At 38.1% G+C, this 20,297-nt stretch overlaps 1 protein-coding gene across 2 annotated transcripts in view; it reads left to right on the top strand.

Annotated features, from left to right (window-relative positions):
- MFSD6 (major facilitator superfamily domain containing 6) overlaps positions 1 to 20,297 on the top strand; it is a 63,963-nt gene that overhangs the window by 35,205 nt on the left and 8,461 nt on the right. For both annotated transcript variants that reach the window (XM_006147819.2, XM_006147820.3), the window contains exon 2: positions 5,022 to 5,119. In XM_006147819.2, coding sequence (XP_006147881.1) covers positions 5,022 to 5,119 — 98 coding nt within the window. The remainder of the gene's footprint in view (positions 1 to 5,021; positions 5,120 to 20,297) is intronic.

The raw sequence follows: 20,297 nt of genomic DNA, 5'->3' as shown, positions 1-20,297 counted from the left end.
GACTGCAGTAATGAAGTATCACAGACTGGGTGGCTTAAAAAAACAGAAATATGGGGCAAGCAGGTAGCATAGTGGTTAAGGTGCTGGACTCTTACATGGCCGACCATGGTTTGAGTCCTGCACCTGGTGGCTTGAAAATCACACTGGTAGGGACCAGCAGTTACTGTAATGGCTATGTCGCTGAACTCCCATGTAGTTGACTGCGGTATGAGTCCGGAACCAGGTGGCTTATACTCACACCGGGCACGTGTACATGCATGCCCAAGATCCTGAGAGCATAATGGAGGAGAACGGATTATGGCGTGGCCATCCCCCCTGGGGGGTGATTTCTCGCTTTCTGTCTGTCTCTCTCTGTCTCTCTGGCGAGCGCACTTGCCCTATAACAAAAACCTCTCCAAAAAAAGAAAACAAAATCACACTGGGCTTGTGTAGGTGCGTGCATGCATGCTCAAAATCCCAGGAGGAGAAAGGATTGTGACATGGCTATCCCCCAGGGGGTGATTTCTCACTTTTCCTTTCACTGTCTCTCTGGCAAGAGCATGCACCCTATAGCAAAAAAAAAAAAAAAAAAAAAAACCCACAGAGATACATCTACTTATGGTTCTGTAGGCTGCGAAAATCAAGATATTAGCAGGTCTGGTTTCTTCTGAGGCCTCTCTCTTTTGCTTGTCTTCTTCCAGTGCTTTCACTGGTCTCTCCTCATATCTGTCTGTGTCCTAATATCTTCTTTTTATTTATTCATTTAATTTCAAATTCTTTTACACATTCAATCATGTTATTTAGCTTGCAAAGTGAATATTCCAACATGTGTATACGTATTAAGAAGAGAGAAAGGAACCAGGTAAATTAAGTCTGCAGTGAAGCAGGCAATACAACAGACATAGTAGAAATATAAAACATCATTAGAGGATACTATGAACAACTATATGCCAAGAAACAAGAAAATCTGGATGAGATGGACAAATTTCTGGACACATATAATCTAATATCTTTTTATAAAGATACCAGCCAGACATATTAGATTAAGACCCACTGCTGCCCTGTGAGTCAGTCCATAACAGTGAATAATAGGGAAATTTAAATATTTCATTTGAGGGACTCCCACATAGCCAACCATGGTTCGAGTCCCAGACCCGGTGGCTTAAAGCATGCCAGGCCCGTGTGTGTATGCCTATTTGCCCAAAATCCTGAGAAGAGAATGAAGGACAAGGGATTGTGGTGTGGCCATCACCCCTGGGGGAGTGGTGATTTCTTGCTTTCCATTTTTGTGTCTCTCCCTGTTTCTCTGGCAAGTGGACGTGCCCTATGGTAAAAATCTCTCTTTAAAAAAGTAAAATAAAATGTAAATAAATATTCCATTCAGATATTAAAGAAATTCTTAGGTTGTTGAAATACTTTTTCATTGACTATTTAATAAATACATCTCTACTTCTTGTCTTTTCATAGATCCAAATGCTTCCTTCCTTCCTGCTCAGAATTTTGCCCTTGCTGTTTTCCTGAAGCCACTGGCTTCCCCAGAGTGGGTGGTGAGAAGAGAATACTGGTGCTCTTCTTCCTTTTGGAATTCTGGAATAAGTTTTGTCAGAAAACAAAAGGATACTTGGATGCTTTTCTTTAAAATGACGATGATGACCTACTGGGTGCTTATTCTGGGAGAATCACAGCAATCTGCAGAGTAGATTTTGTTGCCTCTGCTTGGTAAATAAAGAACCTGAGGCTCAGAGAGGTGAAGTGACTGGCCATGAATACTTTTTCCTTTGGTTTTTATTTCTTTCTTAGGGCACCTACTTTCTCCTACGAAAAGAAATTAGAAATGTGGGAAAGATGTGAGAGATATATTAGGTTCATATCCCTCAGCTCGGTGGCAAGCGAGATCTTGAGGTCCCAGAAGCTACAGGGCCAGTAACGCCATGACTGAATTCCAAGTGGGAAGAGGTTTGAGGGCATCGCACAAGCTACCTCTTAAACTGGGTCGATTGACTGGATTCCTGTAGACTCAAGAGTTTTGGACTCTGGCCTGGATTGAATAACAGTTGTCATGACAACACTGATTCAGAAAGTGGGCTAAAGAGAAAGCTTCAGGATAGGCAGTACGAATGCTAGAAAGGTGGCTTACCAGCTTTGTGATAGCATGGGATCATAGGAAGGTATTACTGGGTAGTTTGCAATGAGCCATACCAATGGTTCCCCACCTGAGTATCAGGGCAGGGACAATTGTTTGGGTTTCCAACATAGAAAAAATTTTTAAAGATTTATTTCATGAGATTACAAAACAGATAGAAAGTCAAGCATCCCAAACAGGATTTCATGCTGTAATTTCCTCCCTCCTAATCCCTCCATTCCCCTTCCCCACCGCCTGACCTTCCCAGCCAGCCAGGATCAAGGACAGGGAACTGAACCCCCAATCTTCCTATGGATCACTTTAGGGATGTGTTATGGCTGCACCATTGCACCATAACACATATATAGATAGTTCTCTCTATCTATAGAGAACTTTGAGATAGATATAGGCCTTGACATCTGCTTTTTTAAATAGTTACCAAAGTAAATCTCATGTACAGCCTACATTAAGAACAAATGAATGGGGGGAACCAGCAGTTAGCATAATGGCTATGTCGCTGGACTTCCACATAGTCGACTGTGGTTCACGTCCCGGACCAGTGGCTTAAAACTCACGCTGGGCGCGTGTGCATGCGTGCCCAAGATCCTGAGAGGAGAATGGAGGAGAAGGGATTGCAGCGTTGGGGGATGATTTCTCGCTTTTGTCTCTCTGTCTTTATCTCTCTGTCTGGCGAGCGCACGTGCCCTATAGCGAAAATCTCTCCAAAAAAAAGAATAAATGAATGGGGACCAGCAGGTGGCATGGTGTTAAAGTGATGGACACTCCCACATGGGAAATTATAGTTCGAGTCCTGGACCTGGTGGCTTACTTTCTCACTTTCTCTCTCTCTCTCGTGTCTCTCTCTCTCTGGTCAAATAAAAATAAATGAATGAAGGGACCAGCAGTTAGCGTAATGGCTATATCACTGGACTCCCACGTAGTCGACTGCGGTTCAAGTTCTGGACCTGGTGGCTTAAACTCATGTCAGGCACGTGTGTGTGTGTGCCCAAGATCCCGAGAGAAGAATGGAGGAGAAGGGATTGCGACGTGGCCATCCCCTCTGGGGGGTGATTTCTCGCTTTCTGTCTCTCTGTCTCTCTCTTTCTCTGTCTGGTGAGCGCACACGCCCTCTAGCAAAAAACTCTTCAAAAAATAAATAAAAAATTAAATGAATGAATAAGTAAAATTAAATAATTCCTAAAGTAAAAAAAGAATGAATGAGCAAGGCTACAAGTTGGTAAGCTAGGCTCATCAGCCAAACCTGACCCCCTGCCTGTGTTTGCATGGCCTAGGAACTAAAATTGTTTCTACATTTTTACATGGATGGAAAAAAAATCAGAAGAAGAAGAATTCTGTGACACATAAATATTCTATGAAATTTAAATTTCAGTGTTCACTATTCCTTTATATATTTATCAGGTCATTCCTTTATATATTGTCTGTGGCTCCTTTCACACTACACTAGCCAAGCTGTGTAGTAGTAACAGAGACCATGTGGCCATGAAGCCCAGGCTATGTATTTACAGTACGACCCTTTAGGGAAAAATGCTTACTGACCCCTTGGTTAGGCTAAGCAGAGATCATCCAGGGAGCTGGTTTACATTTTAGTTTTCTAAATCTTTTTATTTTCCCAGCAGAGGAAGGTTGATATATCTGTAACAAGTTTATTCAACACAATTTTTATCAAACAGGATTAAAACATATACTCTTTTCTTCAAGACACAGAAGTACAAAGAACCTAATGACCATAGGACAGAATGTCCAGACTTTTAAAATATTTTATTGAGGTTCTCCTAAATCCTGTCTAATATCCATTTCCTATTTCTATTTCCATCCCCTCAACCCTTTTTTGTCTTCCCCTATTCTTATGTTCCATACTTGTGACTACTGTCAGCTGGGTGCCTGAGAGCAGTTCCATTCTTTGATTCAATGTTGAAAAAAAGGAACAGTGTTTATAGAAATATTTTAATATAGAGTTGAACAAGATTAGAAAAATACCACCGATTGTCATGTTGGTTTATTCCTTTTGTCTTCTACTTTTTATCCATTTGGATTCAGAAAACAAGAAGGGCAATAAGTTATGAAAATAATAGATTATGGAAAACAACTAAGAAAGATAATTTCCTACCATTAAGGTGTGTTTCATACAGAAAAGTAGCCACTATTTGTTTGTAAACTAGTCCATCCAGTTCAGAATGAGAAAGATTGAAACCGTATGCTTGGGTGTACTGCTTCAGTTCTTTGCTTATTTTGTTCTCACTTATATTTTTGGTAGTGGTAATGGTGGGGAGAAGTAAGTGGTTGATATATATTTACCAGTTGTATAAGCATATGATATCACAGATTTTCAAAACAAATCATCTATACGTAGTAAATGGATAGAGAAAAGTGATTTTCAAATCGTTTATTATTCATCACTGAGCGATACTTTTCAGTGACCTTGGAAAGTGACCTTGTGAAGCCACTTGGTGTCTTGGGTATTGCAAGCAAGGCATTCATGTTCACATGCTCTCATTTCTTATCCTGTCCTTTCCCCATCAAAGAGACGTGGCTACAATCCCGAGCATATGTATTTACCCTACAGCCACCTGGAAGGAAGCCAGTAATGTCATTACAGATGGCAATGTGCCCAGACTATCTTAAAAAAGCATCATCTCTGCTACTAATTAAGTTTCAGGAAGGGTGATGTTCGCTTTCATATTAACAAGTGTTTTGAAAGGCTGAGAGCAGATATGTTGGAAATAGTCTTCTGATTCTTAAGTTCATGGTTAAATTAATTGTCCTCCAGTTTTTCTGCTCCTGAGTTTGGAACACTGTTTACTAGATGATGAATGGTTTGGGGAGAGAAGAGAGTAGGTAATATTTACATGTTTTGTGTTTCATAGCAGGGCCTCAATTTATTTTCTTTTTATTTATTTAGGGTTCTGTATATTGGCCTGGCCTGCAATACAGCTCGCTATATTTATATTTCCTATTTGGAAAATGCCTGGACTGTTCTCCCCATGGAAGTTCTTCAAGGTAAGTTAACAGCTGGAATGTGAATTATGTTGCTGCCTAATTGAGCTAGGACTATGTGTAAGTCAGTGACCTTCAGCATCTGATTCTACAAAGGAAGGGTGGGCCTACTGTTGTATATGATTTTGAAGTGGTTGTTAAGGAAGAGAGCACATGAGGAGGCCAGTTCCTCAGTTACCCTTTGTGTTGAGCCAGACAAAACTGGTTTGAACCACACCCTGGTGATTAAACAAAGAAAGAGGAATCCACGCCTGCGTACCATTGTTAGGCACAGACTTCCAAAGGTGGTTTTCGAGCATAAAATAATTGCTTTTAGAGGTTTTTAGTGTTTTTGGTTTTGCAGATCAGTTATACTTATTAAAGGAAGATGTTTGTTATATTTTATCTCTATCAGTTTTTTTTGTTTGTTTTTTTTTTATGTCTGGTGATTTCTAACTGAAATTGTCTGATCACAATGTTCTTTTCCCATGAACCTTTACAATCTTTGCTCACGTATCCTGACCTGAGTTCTTCCTTTTGCTTCAGCGTAGTTTCCTATCAAGATATTACTCTGGAAGAATTTTTAGGAGACTCTTGCCATACGTCTTATCTGCACTGAAATATGGATTGCTATTCCAAGCTTATTGTTACATTAGCTCACATAATCCTGACTGTATTCTGAAGACCCCTGTTAGCAGCTCGGCTCAGCCACTTAGTTAGTGACTGGCATATGATTAAAATCACAGTGTAGGACAAGATCACCGGAGTTGAGGTATTCTGTGACAGCTCAAGCTCTCCAACCATTAATTGTGCTAAATATCTGTGATTACATATAATTTCTCTAGCTTTATAGGTTGCTATTATCATGTTTTCTAAAGCTAAGGATGCAAATGCAGTACAGTCAACATAATTTCTTATCATGATGAAATACCGAAGATTTTAATTCTCTAATATGAAATATTCACAAGTATACATCTAAAAAATACATAGGATGCAAGCTTAATTGTCAGGCTGATTCATGGCAATAAAAAAAGAACTTGTCCTAATAAAAAAATAGTTATAATCTGTATTCACATTTTAATTATAAAATTCAAATACATAACATGCTTTACAGGTTCTCTCTGATCTGATGCAATGGCATAATTGGTAAATTATTTTGTTTATAAATACATAAAAAATGGAAATTCGGCGTTATAATTAGAAATTGTTGTTTGTGATCATTAGAATCCTGGGACAGGCTCAAAAGGAAGCATGTATCTCAGCATTGTATCATTGAAAATTAACAAAGCACTGAATATGAGCCATAGGAAAGAATCGTATAATAACAAGGTATATGCAGGACAGTTCTTGGGAATTCCCACATCTAATTCTATTCTGTCCCTGGCTGGCTTAATTGCTTTATTTATTGGTTTGGCACAGTATGAGAACTCTATAAAAAAGACTAGTTAGAGCCAGCAGGTGGCATGGAGGTTAAGGCACTGGATCCCCAATGCCAGCTGCATGGTTCCAATTCTGAACTCAGTGGCTTGAAGATCATGCCAGATGTGTTTGTGCATGTACCCAAAATCCCAAGAGGGAAATGGAGGAGAAGGGTGGCAATCACCCATGAGGAGCGATTTCTCACTTACTTTCTCGCTCTCTCTGGTGAGCGCACGTGTCCTGTAAGAAAAAGAAAATAGAAAAGATTTGTATGCCTACAGAAAAGTATAAATAATATATGCATATATTTTTTTCTCTTAATTTAACACAAATTAAATGGAAAAGAACAGCTTGTATAAAGTGGCTCAAGAAAAGAAAGCATCCATGAAATGGTTAATTTCACAAGGGGAAAAACAAATGCTATCATGAATTTTAATTTTTTTTACTGGTAATTTATCAAAAAAAGATGGAATGACTACTAAAATTAAGAGCCAGGCAGTATTCTACATGCTGGGAATGTAATAATATATTGAAAAGTCATGGCAGTGTTTCATAGGAAAGCATAGAAAAATATGTCATGACTTTTCTAATGACCTGATATATGTATGTATATATACATATATACACACACACATATATATGTATTTATTTTATACAAATATAGATTTTATATAAATATATACTTATATATATTGAAAATGATATATATATATATATATATTTACACACACACACACATATATATAGACACACACACATACATATTGACTGGGCCCCAAGGTCTCACCATCTCTTCAAAAGTCAGGTGTGTGAACACATAATTACTACAAAGCATGTTGGATGGAATCATAGCCACATGTGCTAGGTAACAGACAAGGAACTCTGTGAGGGGAATAATTGCTTTTGTGAAGCAGGAAGTGAGAAGATAAAGATTTTATTGACAAATTCCCTAAGGAAATCAGAGGAGCGCAATTTCAAAGGGCAAATGGAAATCCCCCAGGTGGTGCATTCTGGCAGAAGCTAAGAGCCCTGTGTCACCACACGGAGGTGGAAAGCAGAATGAAATCGGCAGCCTAAGTGGAGTGCTGGCTCTACGTCCAGAGGCATCTCTCATCCTAAGCTGTCCACTCAGGATGTATTTTTGTAATATTTGTATGCGCCTCAGGGTACATTATTCCAGGATATAGGGAGCAGGCCAGGTTCTGCATCTAAACAGGAATTCTGTTTCCCGTGGCAGGCTGTACCTTATACTTCTGTGCCTCATTTTATTCTCCCTGTGTCAGTAGAAACCTAGCTACTGATCTGAGGCACATAAAAAGAAGATCTAGGGGCCAAACAGCAGTGCAACAGTAAATTATGAAGCTCTTTGAGGCAATCCCGTATGGGAATGTTTCTGACTTAAAAGTTCCTTGAATATACCAGGCACAAGCATGCCTGTAACATGCAAGCTGAAGCCTGGGGTTAGATCATGACATTGCAACCCTGTTGAGAGGGCTCTGTCTCCTGAGAAGAGAATGAAGGAGAAGGGATTGTGGAATGGCCATCCACCCTAGGGGGTGATTTCTTTTTCCCTCTTTTTGTCTCTGTCTCTTTCCAGAGAGTACATGTGCCCTGTGACAAAACCAATAAATAAACCAAACAAACAAACATACAAGCAAGCAAGCAAGCAATCTCTGTAAACATAGTCTTCTAGTCCAGTGGTGGGCTCTGTGACCAGTTTTCACAGAGCTCTTTGCTTCAGAAGCTGGAAGAGGTGGTGTTATTCCCTCGCAGAAGAGAGTGCTGAGGATGAAAGCTGTAAAAGAAAAACAGAATTCCTTGCCTTTGTTTTCCTCAAGCCCACCCCACAGAAAACAGTGGATCACCCATGTGGAATAAATCCTGCACCACAGGAAAACACTTCTGATGGTGTCCTCAGAAGTGACACCATTTTGTGTCACTTCTTGTCCATCTTCTGATGGACAAGGTTTGTTTTGCCAGTCTTCTGCCTTTATTTCTTTGGAAAGATTTTGCAGCCCTTATGCTTAAAGGAGTCTCTACTTGGGATGCAATAAGGCACAAAATTATTTTAACCAAACACTGAAAGACTTAATTACAGGACAAGCCCAGTTATGATAGATGCATCTTAATTTCTTGAATGGAAATGTGACCCGATGGTCACCAAAGACCTAGTCTTAGAAAGAGGGTTGGGAAGTGGGGTGTTGTTTCTCATCATTGATGATTTTGACATTGAACAGTAGCACTTCATTCTTTGGTTCCCAACCAGTATCACACAAAACAGTTGTCTTAAAAAATATATAAGCAAAATCTTTCTTTTCATCCTGTTACCCCTTGCCTCACCCCTAAACACCATGAGAACTATTACTACCTAATGGACATTGAAGAGGAGGAGACAAAAGGTGTGCTTTATTCCACTTCTCTGGCTATCCATCTCTTCCTCCCTGGGGTTTACCTGTTACTAGTGGAGCGTTCCTTGTTATCGTCATTCCTTGAGGCTCTTGCTCATCCTCTCAGCAGTCTGTCTCCTCACGCCTGTGGGCAATAATTAGCAGATGAGATGGGGAATAAGCAAATTCCTCCTCCCTAAGCTTCATGGTTGGAAGGAGGTGATGCTGACATTTATCTGGGGATCAAGGTGAGCCCTTGGAATTGGCTGTCATTTACAATCGTGAGGTTCTTTCTTCTCCATGATCTTTCTCACATTCAATGACCAATATTCTCTTGAAACTTCATCCTTTTAACAATTCAGCCATCATTTACAGCAAATGTGTTTTTCAGTAGAAACTGGTGGTACCTTATAAAGAAACAGAAGACTTATTTCTTACCCATAAGGAGCCTACAGTTTAATTTAAAAAGAGATAGTAGAGACCAACAGATGGCTCAATGGTTATGCCACTGGACTCCCACATCTACCACAAGTTAACTCCTGGACCTGGTTGTTTTAAACTCATGCCAGGCTCATGTGCGTGTGTGCCCAAAATCCTGAGAGGAGAATGGAGGAGAAGGGATTATGGCATAGTTATCACCAATGGGGGTGAGGATGATTTCTTGATTTCTGTTTCTCTTTCCGTATGGCACACATGCCCTATAGCAAAAATCTCTCTCTAAAAAAAAAGTTGAAAAATAAAGAGATAGTGGGCTTAAGTACCTGAAAGCACCGTGGGGTGTGTGTGTGTGTGTGTGTGTGTGTGTGTGTGTGTGTGTGTGTGTATGTATGTGAAAGAGAGAGAGAGTGAAATGGATGGATACATAGATGGAGGGGTTAGTTTATATTTAATTTTCAAGGTCTCATTTTAGTAACTCATTTTTTCTTTACTTTTATGCCAAGAACATTTGAACATTCGTGATTGTGATCAGGAATACAAACATTTGATAAAAATTAGCCCAGATTTGTTATGTTCCTTTCTGCTTGTGGGTATTGGTGTGAATTCCTGTAAAACTCTGAGAAGAATGTAATCAGAATTATTCTTGCTCTTAAAAGATATTTGAGGAGAGTAAAGCCAGACTGGAGGCTCTTGTGAGTGATGAGCTTCTTGAGTTCTTTGACTTGATAGTTCAGCACTGAGGGGTAAAAATGAGGGTCTGCTCCTTCTCTGGAGGGAGCCCTGTCAGTGGGCGCTGGTTAAGACTTTAATGAAGGATGACTTTAACGTCACCAGTAGGACGGCTTTAGCTGAAGTCCTCTGTCTTATTTAGCATGTCTAGTTAACCAAGTAAGAGCTGTGTTTACCTTCTTTGTATGTTCTAGAAGAGTGTGAAGAAATGATGAGATTACCATGCAGCCCTTATCTGCCCATAGACATTCTAGACATGGTTCTAACCTGTTATGATCCACATTGAAAATTTCCTGTCTGGCTTTAAGCCTTGAAACCAAGTCATTTACAACATGAATACATAAGATAGACAAGGTTCTAAGTTTGGCATTTCAACTGATGAATTGGCTTATACAAGTCATTGATGTTACTGTTAAAAAGTTAATTTTTAACTGAAATTATCTCATAAGAGGCTGGTTTTATTCTTTGCTACTCCATATATTACAGTTATTAAAAGTTCTTATAAAACGTTTTCTTCAAAACTCAAATTATTTCATCCATTTACAATTCATTTGAAATGCCTCTAATCCAAGAATCCATCTCTGGCAGTTGTATCCCAACTTTAGCTATTTCTATTCTGAACTGTTCTCAAACTTATGGACTGTGGTATGTAGTTTAGTACATAATTGCTCCCAATTATTTTACAACTACTGGTTTTATTTTCTAACTTAGTTTAAACCTTTGAATACAAAGATCATGCCTTATACTTTTTGAATTCTCCACAGAAATGTGCATATGGGAAGATACACTTTAAATGCTTGTTGCTTGGTTAATTTTATAGCCTTCCCTATCATGTACTATGGTTGTTATTTTCTAATTTTTCTTCTTTTTACATTGGAAGATATATGTGCTTGTGGGAGAGAGACAGAGAGACAGAGATGGAGGGACAAAGGAAGCACTCCCCCATGGAAAATGTTCATGCTGCAATCTCTTCTTCATTTTTCCTTCTCTCTGGGATTTTGAGCATATACCCACAAATACCTGGCATGGGTATCAAGCTGCTGGGCCTGGAACTCAAACTGTAAGGTTGATCTTGTGGGATTCAGGTGCCCCAACCACTAGGCCATTAGTTTCTAATTTTAAATCTCTTGAATAATATAGGAATTTCTACCTCAAAAATTATGAATACCTGAAGAAAATTTGAAAACTAAATTTAAAAGCTGAGTCTTCAATATGGTAACTCTTCCCAGGATGGCATTTTGCCATCACGACACATCAGTGAATACATTGGCATCTTTTAATAATTTACTCACTTAAACTCCTACCTCATCCTACAAGGTAGTTGATGCAGCTTATGAAAATATGCAATAATCTGGAAACCATAAAGTGTTTCGACTTGAATTAGACTGTCTGGGTTTGTATTCTAGCTCCTCTGTCTGTGAGCTCTGTGTCTTCAGCTACGTGCATAATCTCTCTAAGCCACAGACTCTTGAGCTATAAGTGAAGTTGATAAGAGTATTAAACTAATTCACGCAAAGCTTTTAGCATAGTACCTGACACATAATTAGCCTCCAGTAAATGTTAGATAGCATGCAATAACAGGAAAAGAAACTATAAATCAATCAAAATCAGAACCAGGGAAAATATAATTTGAAAGAGTCTATTCTAAAAAGTAAAAAACTGCAATTACACATTAAAGTGTGACCATAAATTAGTTTTGGGGCCTAGTGACCAAAGCATAAAGGAAACATGACTAGTCAGTGCGCAGTGTTCTTTTTTTTTTTTGAAGAGGTTTTTGCTATAGGGCGTGTGCGCTTGCCAGACAGACAGAGAGAGACAAAGAGATAGAAAGCAAGAAATCATCCCCCAGGGGGGATGGCCATGCTGCAATCCCTTCTCCTCCATTCTCCTCTCGGGATCTTGGGCACGCACGCACACACGCCTGGTGTGAGTTTAAGCCACCAGGTCCGGGACTTGAACCATGGTCGGCTACGTGGGAGTCCAGCGACATAGCCATTACTCTAACTGCTGGTCCCAGTGCACAATGTTCTTAAAGTTATCTTTAGGGAAGTGGTTTTTTTTTTTTCTGGCTTTGATATAGCAGTTTTCATGTGTGGCTTCATGTGGGAAAACGCTGAGCATGTAGTATACAGCTTTGCCAAGTCTTGACATTGAATGTAACCAGGGTGGTAGTCTCCTAAAACCTGCCTTAAAATATGCTGAAGTTCTAATGCCAGCATGTAAAACTTGGGGACTTCCTGAACATGGTTGCATCAGTAATAGACTTTTTCTTAAGCCACCCACATTTGTTTTAAATTTGCAAGCTAAAGCTTGTAGATGAAATCTACTGTCTTATTTCCCTATTCACTTTTAGTCATATATGGGATTTGGAAGATTTTTCCCACCTCACCGAGGGTATGTTTTATCCATAAATACATTTTCCTACCTAGGTTCAATTCAGTGTTTGTTCATTTGGTTGCCGTTATGTGTCAAGCTCTGTGCTGGATGCCGGACATGTGTGTACTCCTCAGAGAGCTCAGTCTCTTCCTCCTGAAGCTAAGTCCCGTCCTTTTCATCTACCAGACTGTTAGATCCATAGTGGCTAGGCACACTTTTTGTATATTGTTATATTTTTAAGCCTTAGCAGGGTATCTGGAACATAGTGTAGATGCTTAGTAAATACTGCTAAATGAATACATGAAGGAGATTCTCGCAGTGCTATTGCATTGGAAGATGTGGGAATGTTGGCCTTTAGCAATAATCATTGCATGTCTTATAAAATGGCTCCTTCATGCAAAGAACAGAAGATTCATAATCCATTGCTCTTTGTAGGGTCCTCTGCCATGTTTGGAAGGTTGATTGCTGTTGGTAGCCACAACTCTGGCAGAGAGACTGGCTTGCTGTTTACATGCTATGTTTCTTTTTCTTCACATACAACTTCATGGACTCTTATTTCCCAGCCTCTCTTATGGTTAGATGTTAACAGTGTGTCTGGTTCTGGCCAGTGGACTGAGTAAAAATGAGGTACTTACTTTTGAACCTGGCCCATAAAAATTTCCATGTGTTGCCTTCTGCTCCCTCTTTCGTTGGCTAGATATTGACAACCTAGAATAACCAGGTGTTGAAGTAGTTGTCTCTACAACTAGATTCCTGAAAGATTATATGGTACAGAGTTGTTACTCCTCTTATCTTCTGCTTATTGGATTTTTTTATGAGCAAGAAAAAAAAAATATCTAATGGTAAAACCACTGAGAATCCAAGAGAAGAGGATAGTGAAAGAAAGCAAGAGAACAAATAGATAGGCAGGACATTAGTGGGAAACAGATATGACTTATTACCTGTTGATGAGGACATGTATAGTATCCTCAACTGGTTTGGTCTGAGAAGTATTTCATGATGGGTAAAGTCTTTTTACAAGCAAAATGAGAAATAGTGATTGACTGTTTAAAAAAATAATTAGAATAATAATAATGATTGGGAAAAACATTATAAAGATATTGAATGATGAAGTGGGGAGTTTAATGTCTCTGTATTGACTGACATGCAGGGCATTCTCTTTTGAAAAAGCAGTGTAAGACACTGTAAAGTTATATGTAATCCAATGTAATATAAACAAGATTATGATGATAATAAAATAAATTTAAAAAAAAACACTGAGAATCCAAGGTTTATCTGTTACAACAGCTGGTATTATCTTATCCAATATAGGCTTTTTATTGCCATTCAATGAAGGATTTTTCTTAGGAAAAACTATCTCTGATTTTCACCAGATTGATCTTTTAGAAGCATTTTTTTATATATCAGCATTTGAGAGATAACGCTGAACTAGTTGAGATGTGTGCTTTGGTTTATCAGTAGGAAAGGTTTATCACAGCTGATTCTGTGTGCCAGTGCTAAAGGGATACTTAGGTTTTGTTTAGGAAGCTTAAGTCCATAGCAAAAACAAAACCCTCCTACTTCCCCACTGCTTTGATTGTCAGTTCTCATTCTTCTCAGTCATTGTGTTGTGATTTTCACAAGCCAAGCAACATTTTACAAAGAGCAGCTCTCTACTTGAGAAGAAAGAACATTTTTTGTTTGTTTGTTACTCATTCATGGCATTTATTGCAATAGAGCATTTTTGTGGGCCAAGATTGAACAATTTTGAAATATAAGTTTCAGAATCAGATACCAGTGTTGAATATTATAAAGCAAAGAGTTTTTTGGTGCATATATACAAAAAAAAAAAAAAAAAAAACCTTGACAATATGTATGACATGTTAGCTCTTTAGGGAGTGAGGCAAAGAAGATAGTAAAAATATTCATTTATCCATTTTGGTTGATTATTGGCCATGTTTGGTATCAACAATGAAACCTTTCAAAGTAGATGATGACATTTACCATGGAATAGTTTCAGCAGTAGTTGTGAGGATGTATAGTGTGATACTTGTGCTCTTAAGAGCTGAACTTAGATGCCTTAGATTCAAATCCTGTTCCACTATTGTGCTGGTTATGTGACCTTGAACAAGGCACTTTCATCTCTCAGGGCCTTAGTTTCCTTTTAGGAAAATAAAGAAAACAGGTACCTGTTATGGGGAAGAATAAACTAAATAATCTGCATAAAGCACAGCACAATTTCTTGTGGCGTAAGTTGCTATAATAACAATATTAATAAAACATGTTTACCATTATTTTTAGTGTTTCTCCATTTTCAAATGTTATATGTCCTCAAATAGTTTCTGTTATGCCTCAAAGCTAATCCTGGAAGACTCCAATGAAGGAAGGACTGAGAAGCTAAGTTTGCATGACTTATTTGGTTTTGCAAGTAACTTATTGTCAGCATATTTATTAAGTACCTATTTTATGAGTTGAATTACTACTCAAGGTATATCAGTAGTTTTATGACATATAGCTATGGAAGGGTTAACATATTACACGGAGAGTCAATTCATGTTCCCTCTTGTTTCAGTTATCAAGGAGAGGGGCAACATCCTTTTTTCTTTTTAACTGCCTGATCTACCAACTTAGTTATATCATATTTAAAGGTTATTTTAAAAAAATTATCTGCTAAAAATATATTTATTAACCTTTGCCACTAAATAAATGTGCTTATTTCATCAGATAAAGAGTAATCGTCGGGTTGGCCCTGTAGCCTAGTGATTAAGGGAGTCAGGTCCCACATGGCTAACCACACTTTGAATCTTGGTCCTGGTGGCTTACAAAACATGCCTGGCTTGTGTACATGTATGCCCCCAATTCTAACAGGATGTAGAAATGGAGAAAGGATTACAGTGTGTCTGGGCCCATTGAGAGGTGCTTTTTCCCCCTCTTTCTCCTCTGATGTGTGAAAAAATAAAAAAAAATTTAAATGAAAAAGGAAAAAGAATAATTATCTACTGTATTTAATAGATTTCTAATGAAAAGAACGTAAACCCCCCCCCCCAACTTATGATATCTTTTATCCTAAGTTTTACAGGCAAGTTGTTACAGGTAGTACAGTCATTACCGACTTCCTTAATATTGTCTCATAAATGTGGAATGTGGGAGAGTGTTTGTAGATTTCTAGGTTACTTTTTATTATTACTATTTTAAAACAATAGAGGACCAGAACATAACTGGAAAATGCAGGAATATGGTAAAAAAAAAATTAGCAAGAGTTTCAGATTATTAGTAAGATTACTAGAAAGTTGAATATTTAAGGTTAAGGACAAGAACCACAACTACACAACTGTCTTTTGTAAACACAAATGATGTTACTAACTTGTCCCTTTTTATAGATTGCTTAGTTCTGCTAGTTTTTTCTAGGAAATGGGATGGATTTCATTGATTCTCCCACTGACATTGTGTTTTGAAATAAGCAAAGATTTCAGGGAAATCTATTTTAATCCTACATCTTACCTGGAAAATGCTGGTGCATTAAAGGCAGAGTGAGTTTCATTCTTCTGCCTCTAGTACTAGACATTTATTTACAGTGTGCTTTACTATTTTTTGTTCAGTTAATGCCTTGAGTTACTTCAAAGAATGTAGTTCTCAATCATCTAATCAGTCCCAAAAGCAATAGGGAAATGCTGGAAATCTAATTCAGAGCATCTTTTACAACTGCCACTTAATACTAGCCAACAAATTAGTTTAAAAGGCTCTTGAATTAACTCATTCTGCTGGAAAACACTTAAATTTTCTTACAAGATGCAAAGTTTTAGAAGACATTTAGAATTTTTAAGGGGAAAGAAGAAAGGAAAAACCCTCCTTTCTTGGGCACATACAAAGGAGATTTTGTATGTGCCCAAGACTTCAAACTTAAGAGAATAATTACTAAAATGGCATTTTATCTAGAATTATAACAAAGTATATATTTTAATGTTTTTGTCACACATGTACATAAGCTTATCTTTGTGTACTTATAAATCTTGGAATTGATTGTTCATAGACTTAACAGTAGATGTGGCATCACCACTAAAGTTAACATACAATCATTTGATATGGTTTCATATTTTTGTAATTTACCTTTGAGCAACAATTTCCAAACCTATGTTGGAATTTACTATTGAATCTAATTGATTTTAAATAAACAAATTTTTTTCTTGAAATATTTGAAATTTTCCCCCAAGTGTTGTTAGAAAATGGGGTTCCTCTTTAATAAGATAAGTGAAAGTATTTAAATATATTCCCATTGTGTTCCACTGTGTCATAATTAAGACCTAATCTGAGCATTATTCAATTTTGAGAAAGCTGTCATTACCTAGAGTATTGCAGCTTAGATGGATAAAGCAAATAATTTCTTTGACTTCTGTAGAAATTAAGCATGCAGGCTGCCTCTAATCATCTAGTCATCTTTTTAATTAAAGAATAAACTAGTTGGGACCAGCAGATGGCATAGTGGTTATGTCACTGGACTCCCATGCAATCAACTACAGTTCGAGTACCAGACCCAGTGGCTTAAAACTCATGCTGAGTGCATGTGTGTGTGTGCCCAAGATCCCAAGAGGAAATGGAAGAGAAGGGATTGTGGCATGGCTATCCCCCCTGGTGTGTGATTTCTTACTTTCTCTCTCTCTGTATCTCCAGTGAGTGCATGCATCTTATACCAAAAATCTCTCTCTAAAAAAAAATAAATAAATAAATAAAAAAACTAGTTGAAATTACTGAAATATATATAAGGCCTAAGAAAATTATTTTGTTGTTTCTCAGTAAACTATAAAGCATATAATCTAATTCACTGAGTAAAAATAGTATGATTTGATATACTTAAAGTCATCCCTGATAATTTTTGATGGTATGACAAACATTGTGAATTTTATTACCCTTTTGGATACTGGGTGTTTTTGTATTCATGTATATATTCTTTTTTTTTTTCTTTCTTTCTTTTTTGAGATGTTTTTTTTTTTTTTTTTCACTATAGGGCGCGTACGCTCGCCAGACAGACAGAGGGAGACATAGAGACAGAAAGCGAGAAATCACCTCCCAGGGGGGATGGTCACGCCGCAATCCCTTCTCCTCCATTCTCCTCCCGGGATCTTGGGCACGCACGCACACGCACCCGGCATGAATTTTAAGCCACCGGGTCCGGGACGCGAACCGCGGTCGACTACATGGGAGTCCAGCGACATAGCCATTACGCTAACTACTGGTTCCCCTATTCATGTATATATTCTTGAGCTTTGTTCACACACAAAGTTCCCTGGAACCTGTGTGATCCTTTGGGTCTTCCTTTTAATATTACTTAAGTGAATACTACACAGTCATAAAGAACAATGATACCTTGTCATTTGACACAAAGTGAACAAACCTAAAAGATTTAATGCTAAGAAAAAGAAGCCAGGGTATGAAAGACGGATTCTGTATGCCTCCACTTAACATACTCCAGATGTCCACACCCAGTGGCATAGGAGTGCTGGTAGATGGTAGATGCCAGCAGCTGCACGGGGGGAGGGAGGGTGTTTGGGAGAAAATGATTAACAGACACAGGAATGTGTATAAACAAGTGGAATAGGTTATGGAATGGTGTACCACAGTAGATGGAAAATGTTGACAATTTACTATAACTTCCAAAAAAATTAGTGTAACTATAACTGAATGTGCACAACACAGTGTAATGTTTAACATCAAAGGACATGAATACGTCTGTATCCAGGATTTGATTATTTAACATTGTATTAATGCTTTGAAGAACCATATCACACCTCACAACGAGGTATGACGATTATATATAAACCAGAAATGACCAGTACAAATAAAATTAAAAAGCACATAAGACCTTTGTGAAAATTTTGGAAAGTGCAAGATGGCAAAAAAAATGTATCTGGAACTCTAATACGCAGTGATAAACTCAGTAGAGTATACATCAATCTGATATTTCTAAATTCATAAGTATAAATATTTGACTAAAAATATACTTCAGATACCAGAAAAAAAAAAGAAAAAGGTTACGTAAGTGAGACCAGCAGTGTTTAAAGCTAATTACAGCCAACCCTTAACAATATGGGTTTGAACTACCCAGGTCCACTTATGTGGAGATATTTTTCAATAAATATATTGGAAAATACAGTATAATATAGTAAATTATTTTCTATTATGATTTTCTTCATAACATTTTCTTATTTCTAGCTTTCCTTATTGTAGAAATACAGTAAATAATACACATACAAAATATGTGTTAATCAACTACATTATTGGGAAGGTCAACAATAGGCTATTAGTAAGGTTTTAGAGGAAGAGTCAAAAATTGCATGGGGGTTTTCAGCTGTGCAGTAGTCAGCATGTTTAACTCCTGTGTTATTCAAGGGTCAACTGTATTTCATAACGTAAGACCCTTCCAAGTACTCTTACCAGTCCTAGGAATCATATGTTTTACAGTTTGGCTGTAAGAACAGGAACTATTTCCAGCTTTTATGGATTCTGAGTATTGTTCTCTGCTTTGGGGTGGTGCTGTCTCTGGCTTTGGATAGTTTCTTCACATGATTTTACTGATCACTACTCTGCTGAACACTTTAAAGGAACTCTGTACATCCCTGGAGTCTTCTATCTGAAAAAGCAGCTAGCTCTTCTCTAGTATTCCGCCCTAGAATCTAGCCACCTTGGTCTCTCTAGTGGAATAGGTTAGTCTTCCACTCAGTGGTTCTCCTTGATGCCCTGCAGCTTTCAAACTTACCAGACAGTGAACTGGGGCTCTTTGTTTGTTTCCCATTCTGCAGAGATCACTGTCTTTGTTGCTCATGTCCAGTGTCTTGGTAGCTGTTGTTTCATGTAATTTGTCCAGTTTTTCAGTTATTTCAGGAAGAAGGGTAAATCTAGTTCCTGTTACTCCATTCTAGTTGGAAGCAAATTAATATCAGAACAAACCTTAGAAGAACATTGAGCTTGGGACAGCTGGTGGCGTGGTGTTTAAGGTAGCTGGATCCATGTGGCTGAATGCATAGTTCAAGTCCTGCACTAGGTGGGCCTTATGTGTATGTGCCCAAATTCCCAGGAGGAGAATGGAGGAGAAAGGATTACAGCAAGGCGGAGTCCCCGGTGTGTGTGTGTGTGTGTGTGTGTGTGTGACTTCTCACTTTCCCTCTCTCCCTCTCTGTCTAGTGGTATATGCACTCTGTAGCAAAGAAACTGAAAAGAAAAGAAAAAGATTTTTCAGTTTAATTTTCTAAAACACAAGTTAAGACTTTCCGATGAATCGTCTCAAAATGAGAGTGTCTGTCAAGGAGAGAACCCATGACTTTATCAGCATGGAACTCAATGATTTCTTAATCCCTTCTAACTATAAAATCTATTGTGATAATGTATTTTTATTATATTCAAAGCAGTCCATTAATGAAGGTTTAAATTTAGACAATGCATAGTTGCTGTATATTAAAATAATGACCAAGTTTTCACCTATGATCTCCATCTTCTCTTCCTCCAGCAAATGGGGAAACTTATAAAAATGGAAATGATGTATTATAAATTGCCTAATTTACACTCTTTTGGAAAACAATTGGAACTGTATATTTAAAATCATAAAAAAATTGCTTTATCCTTTGAATCATTAACTCTGCTTATAAAATTATAGTCAATCCGGGACCAGCAGTTGGCATAATGGCTAAGTCTCTGGACTCCCAGGTAGTCGACCACGGTTCGAGTCCTGGACCCAGTGGCTTAAACTCATGCTGGGCACGTGTGTGTGCATGCCCAAGATCCCGAGAGGAAAATGGAGGAGAAGAGATTGTGGTCTGGCCATCCCCCTTGGGGGGTGATTTCTCGCTTTCTATTTCTCTGTCTCTGTCTCTCTGGTGAACGTA

The sequence above is a fragment of the Tupaia chinensis genome, unplaced genomic scaffold, assembly GCF_000334495.1.
Source record: "Tupaia chinensis unplaced genomic scaffold, TupChi_1.0 Scaffold000225_1, whole genome shotgun sequence".
NCBI classification, from domain to species: Eukaryota; Metazoa; Chordata; class Mammalia; order Scandentia; family Tupaiidae; genus Tupaia; species Tupaia belangeri.
This window is presented reverse-complemented; position numbering and strand designations above follow the sequence as displayed.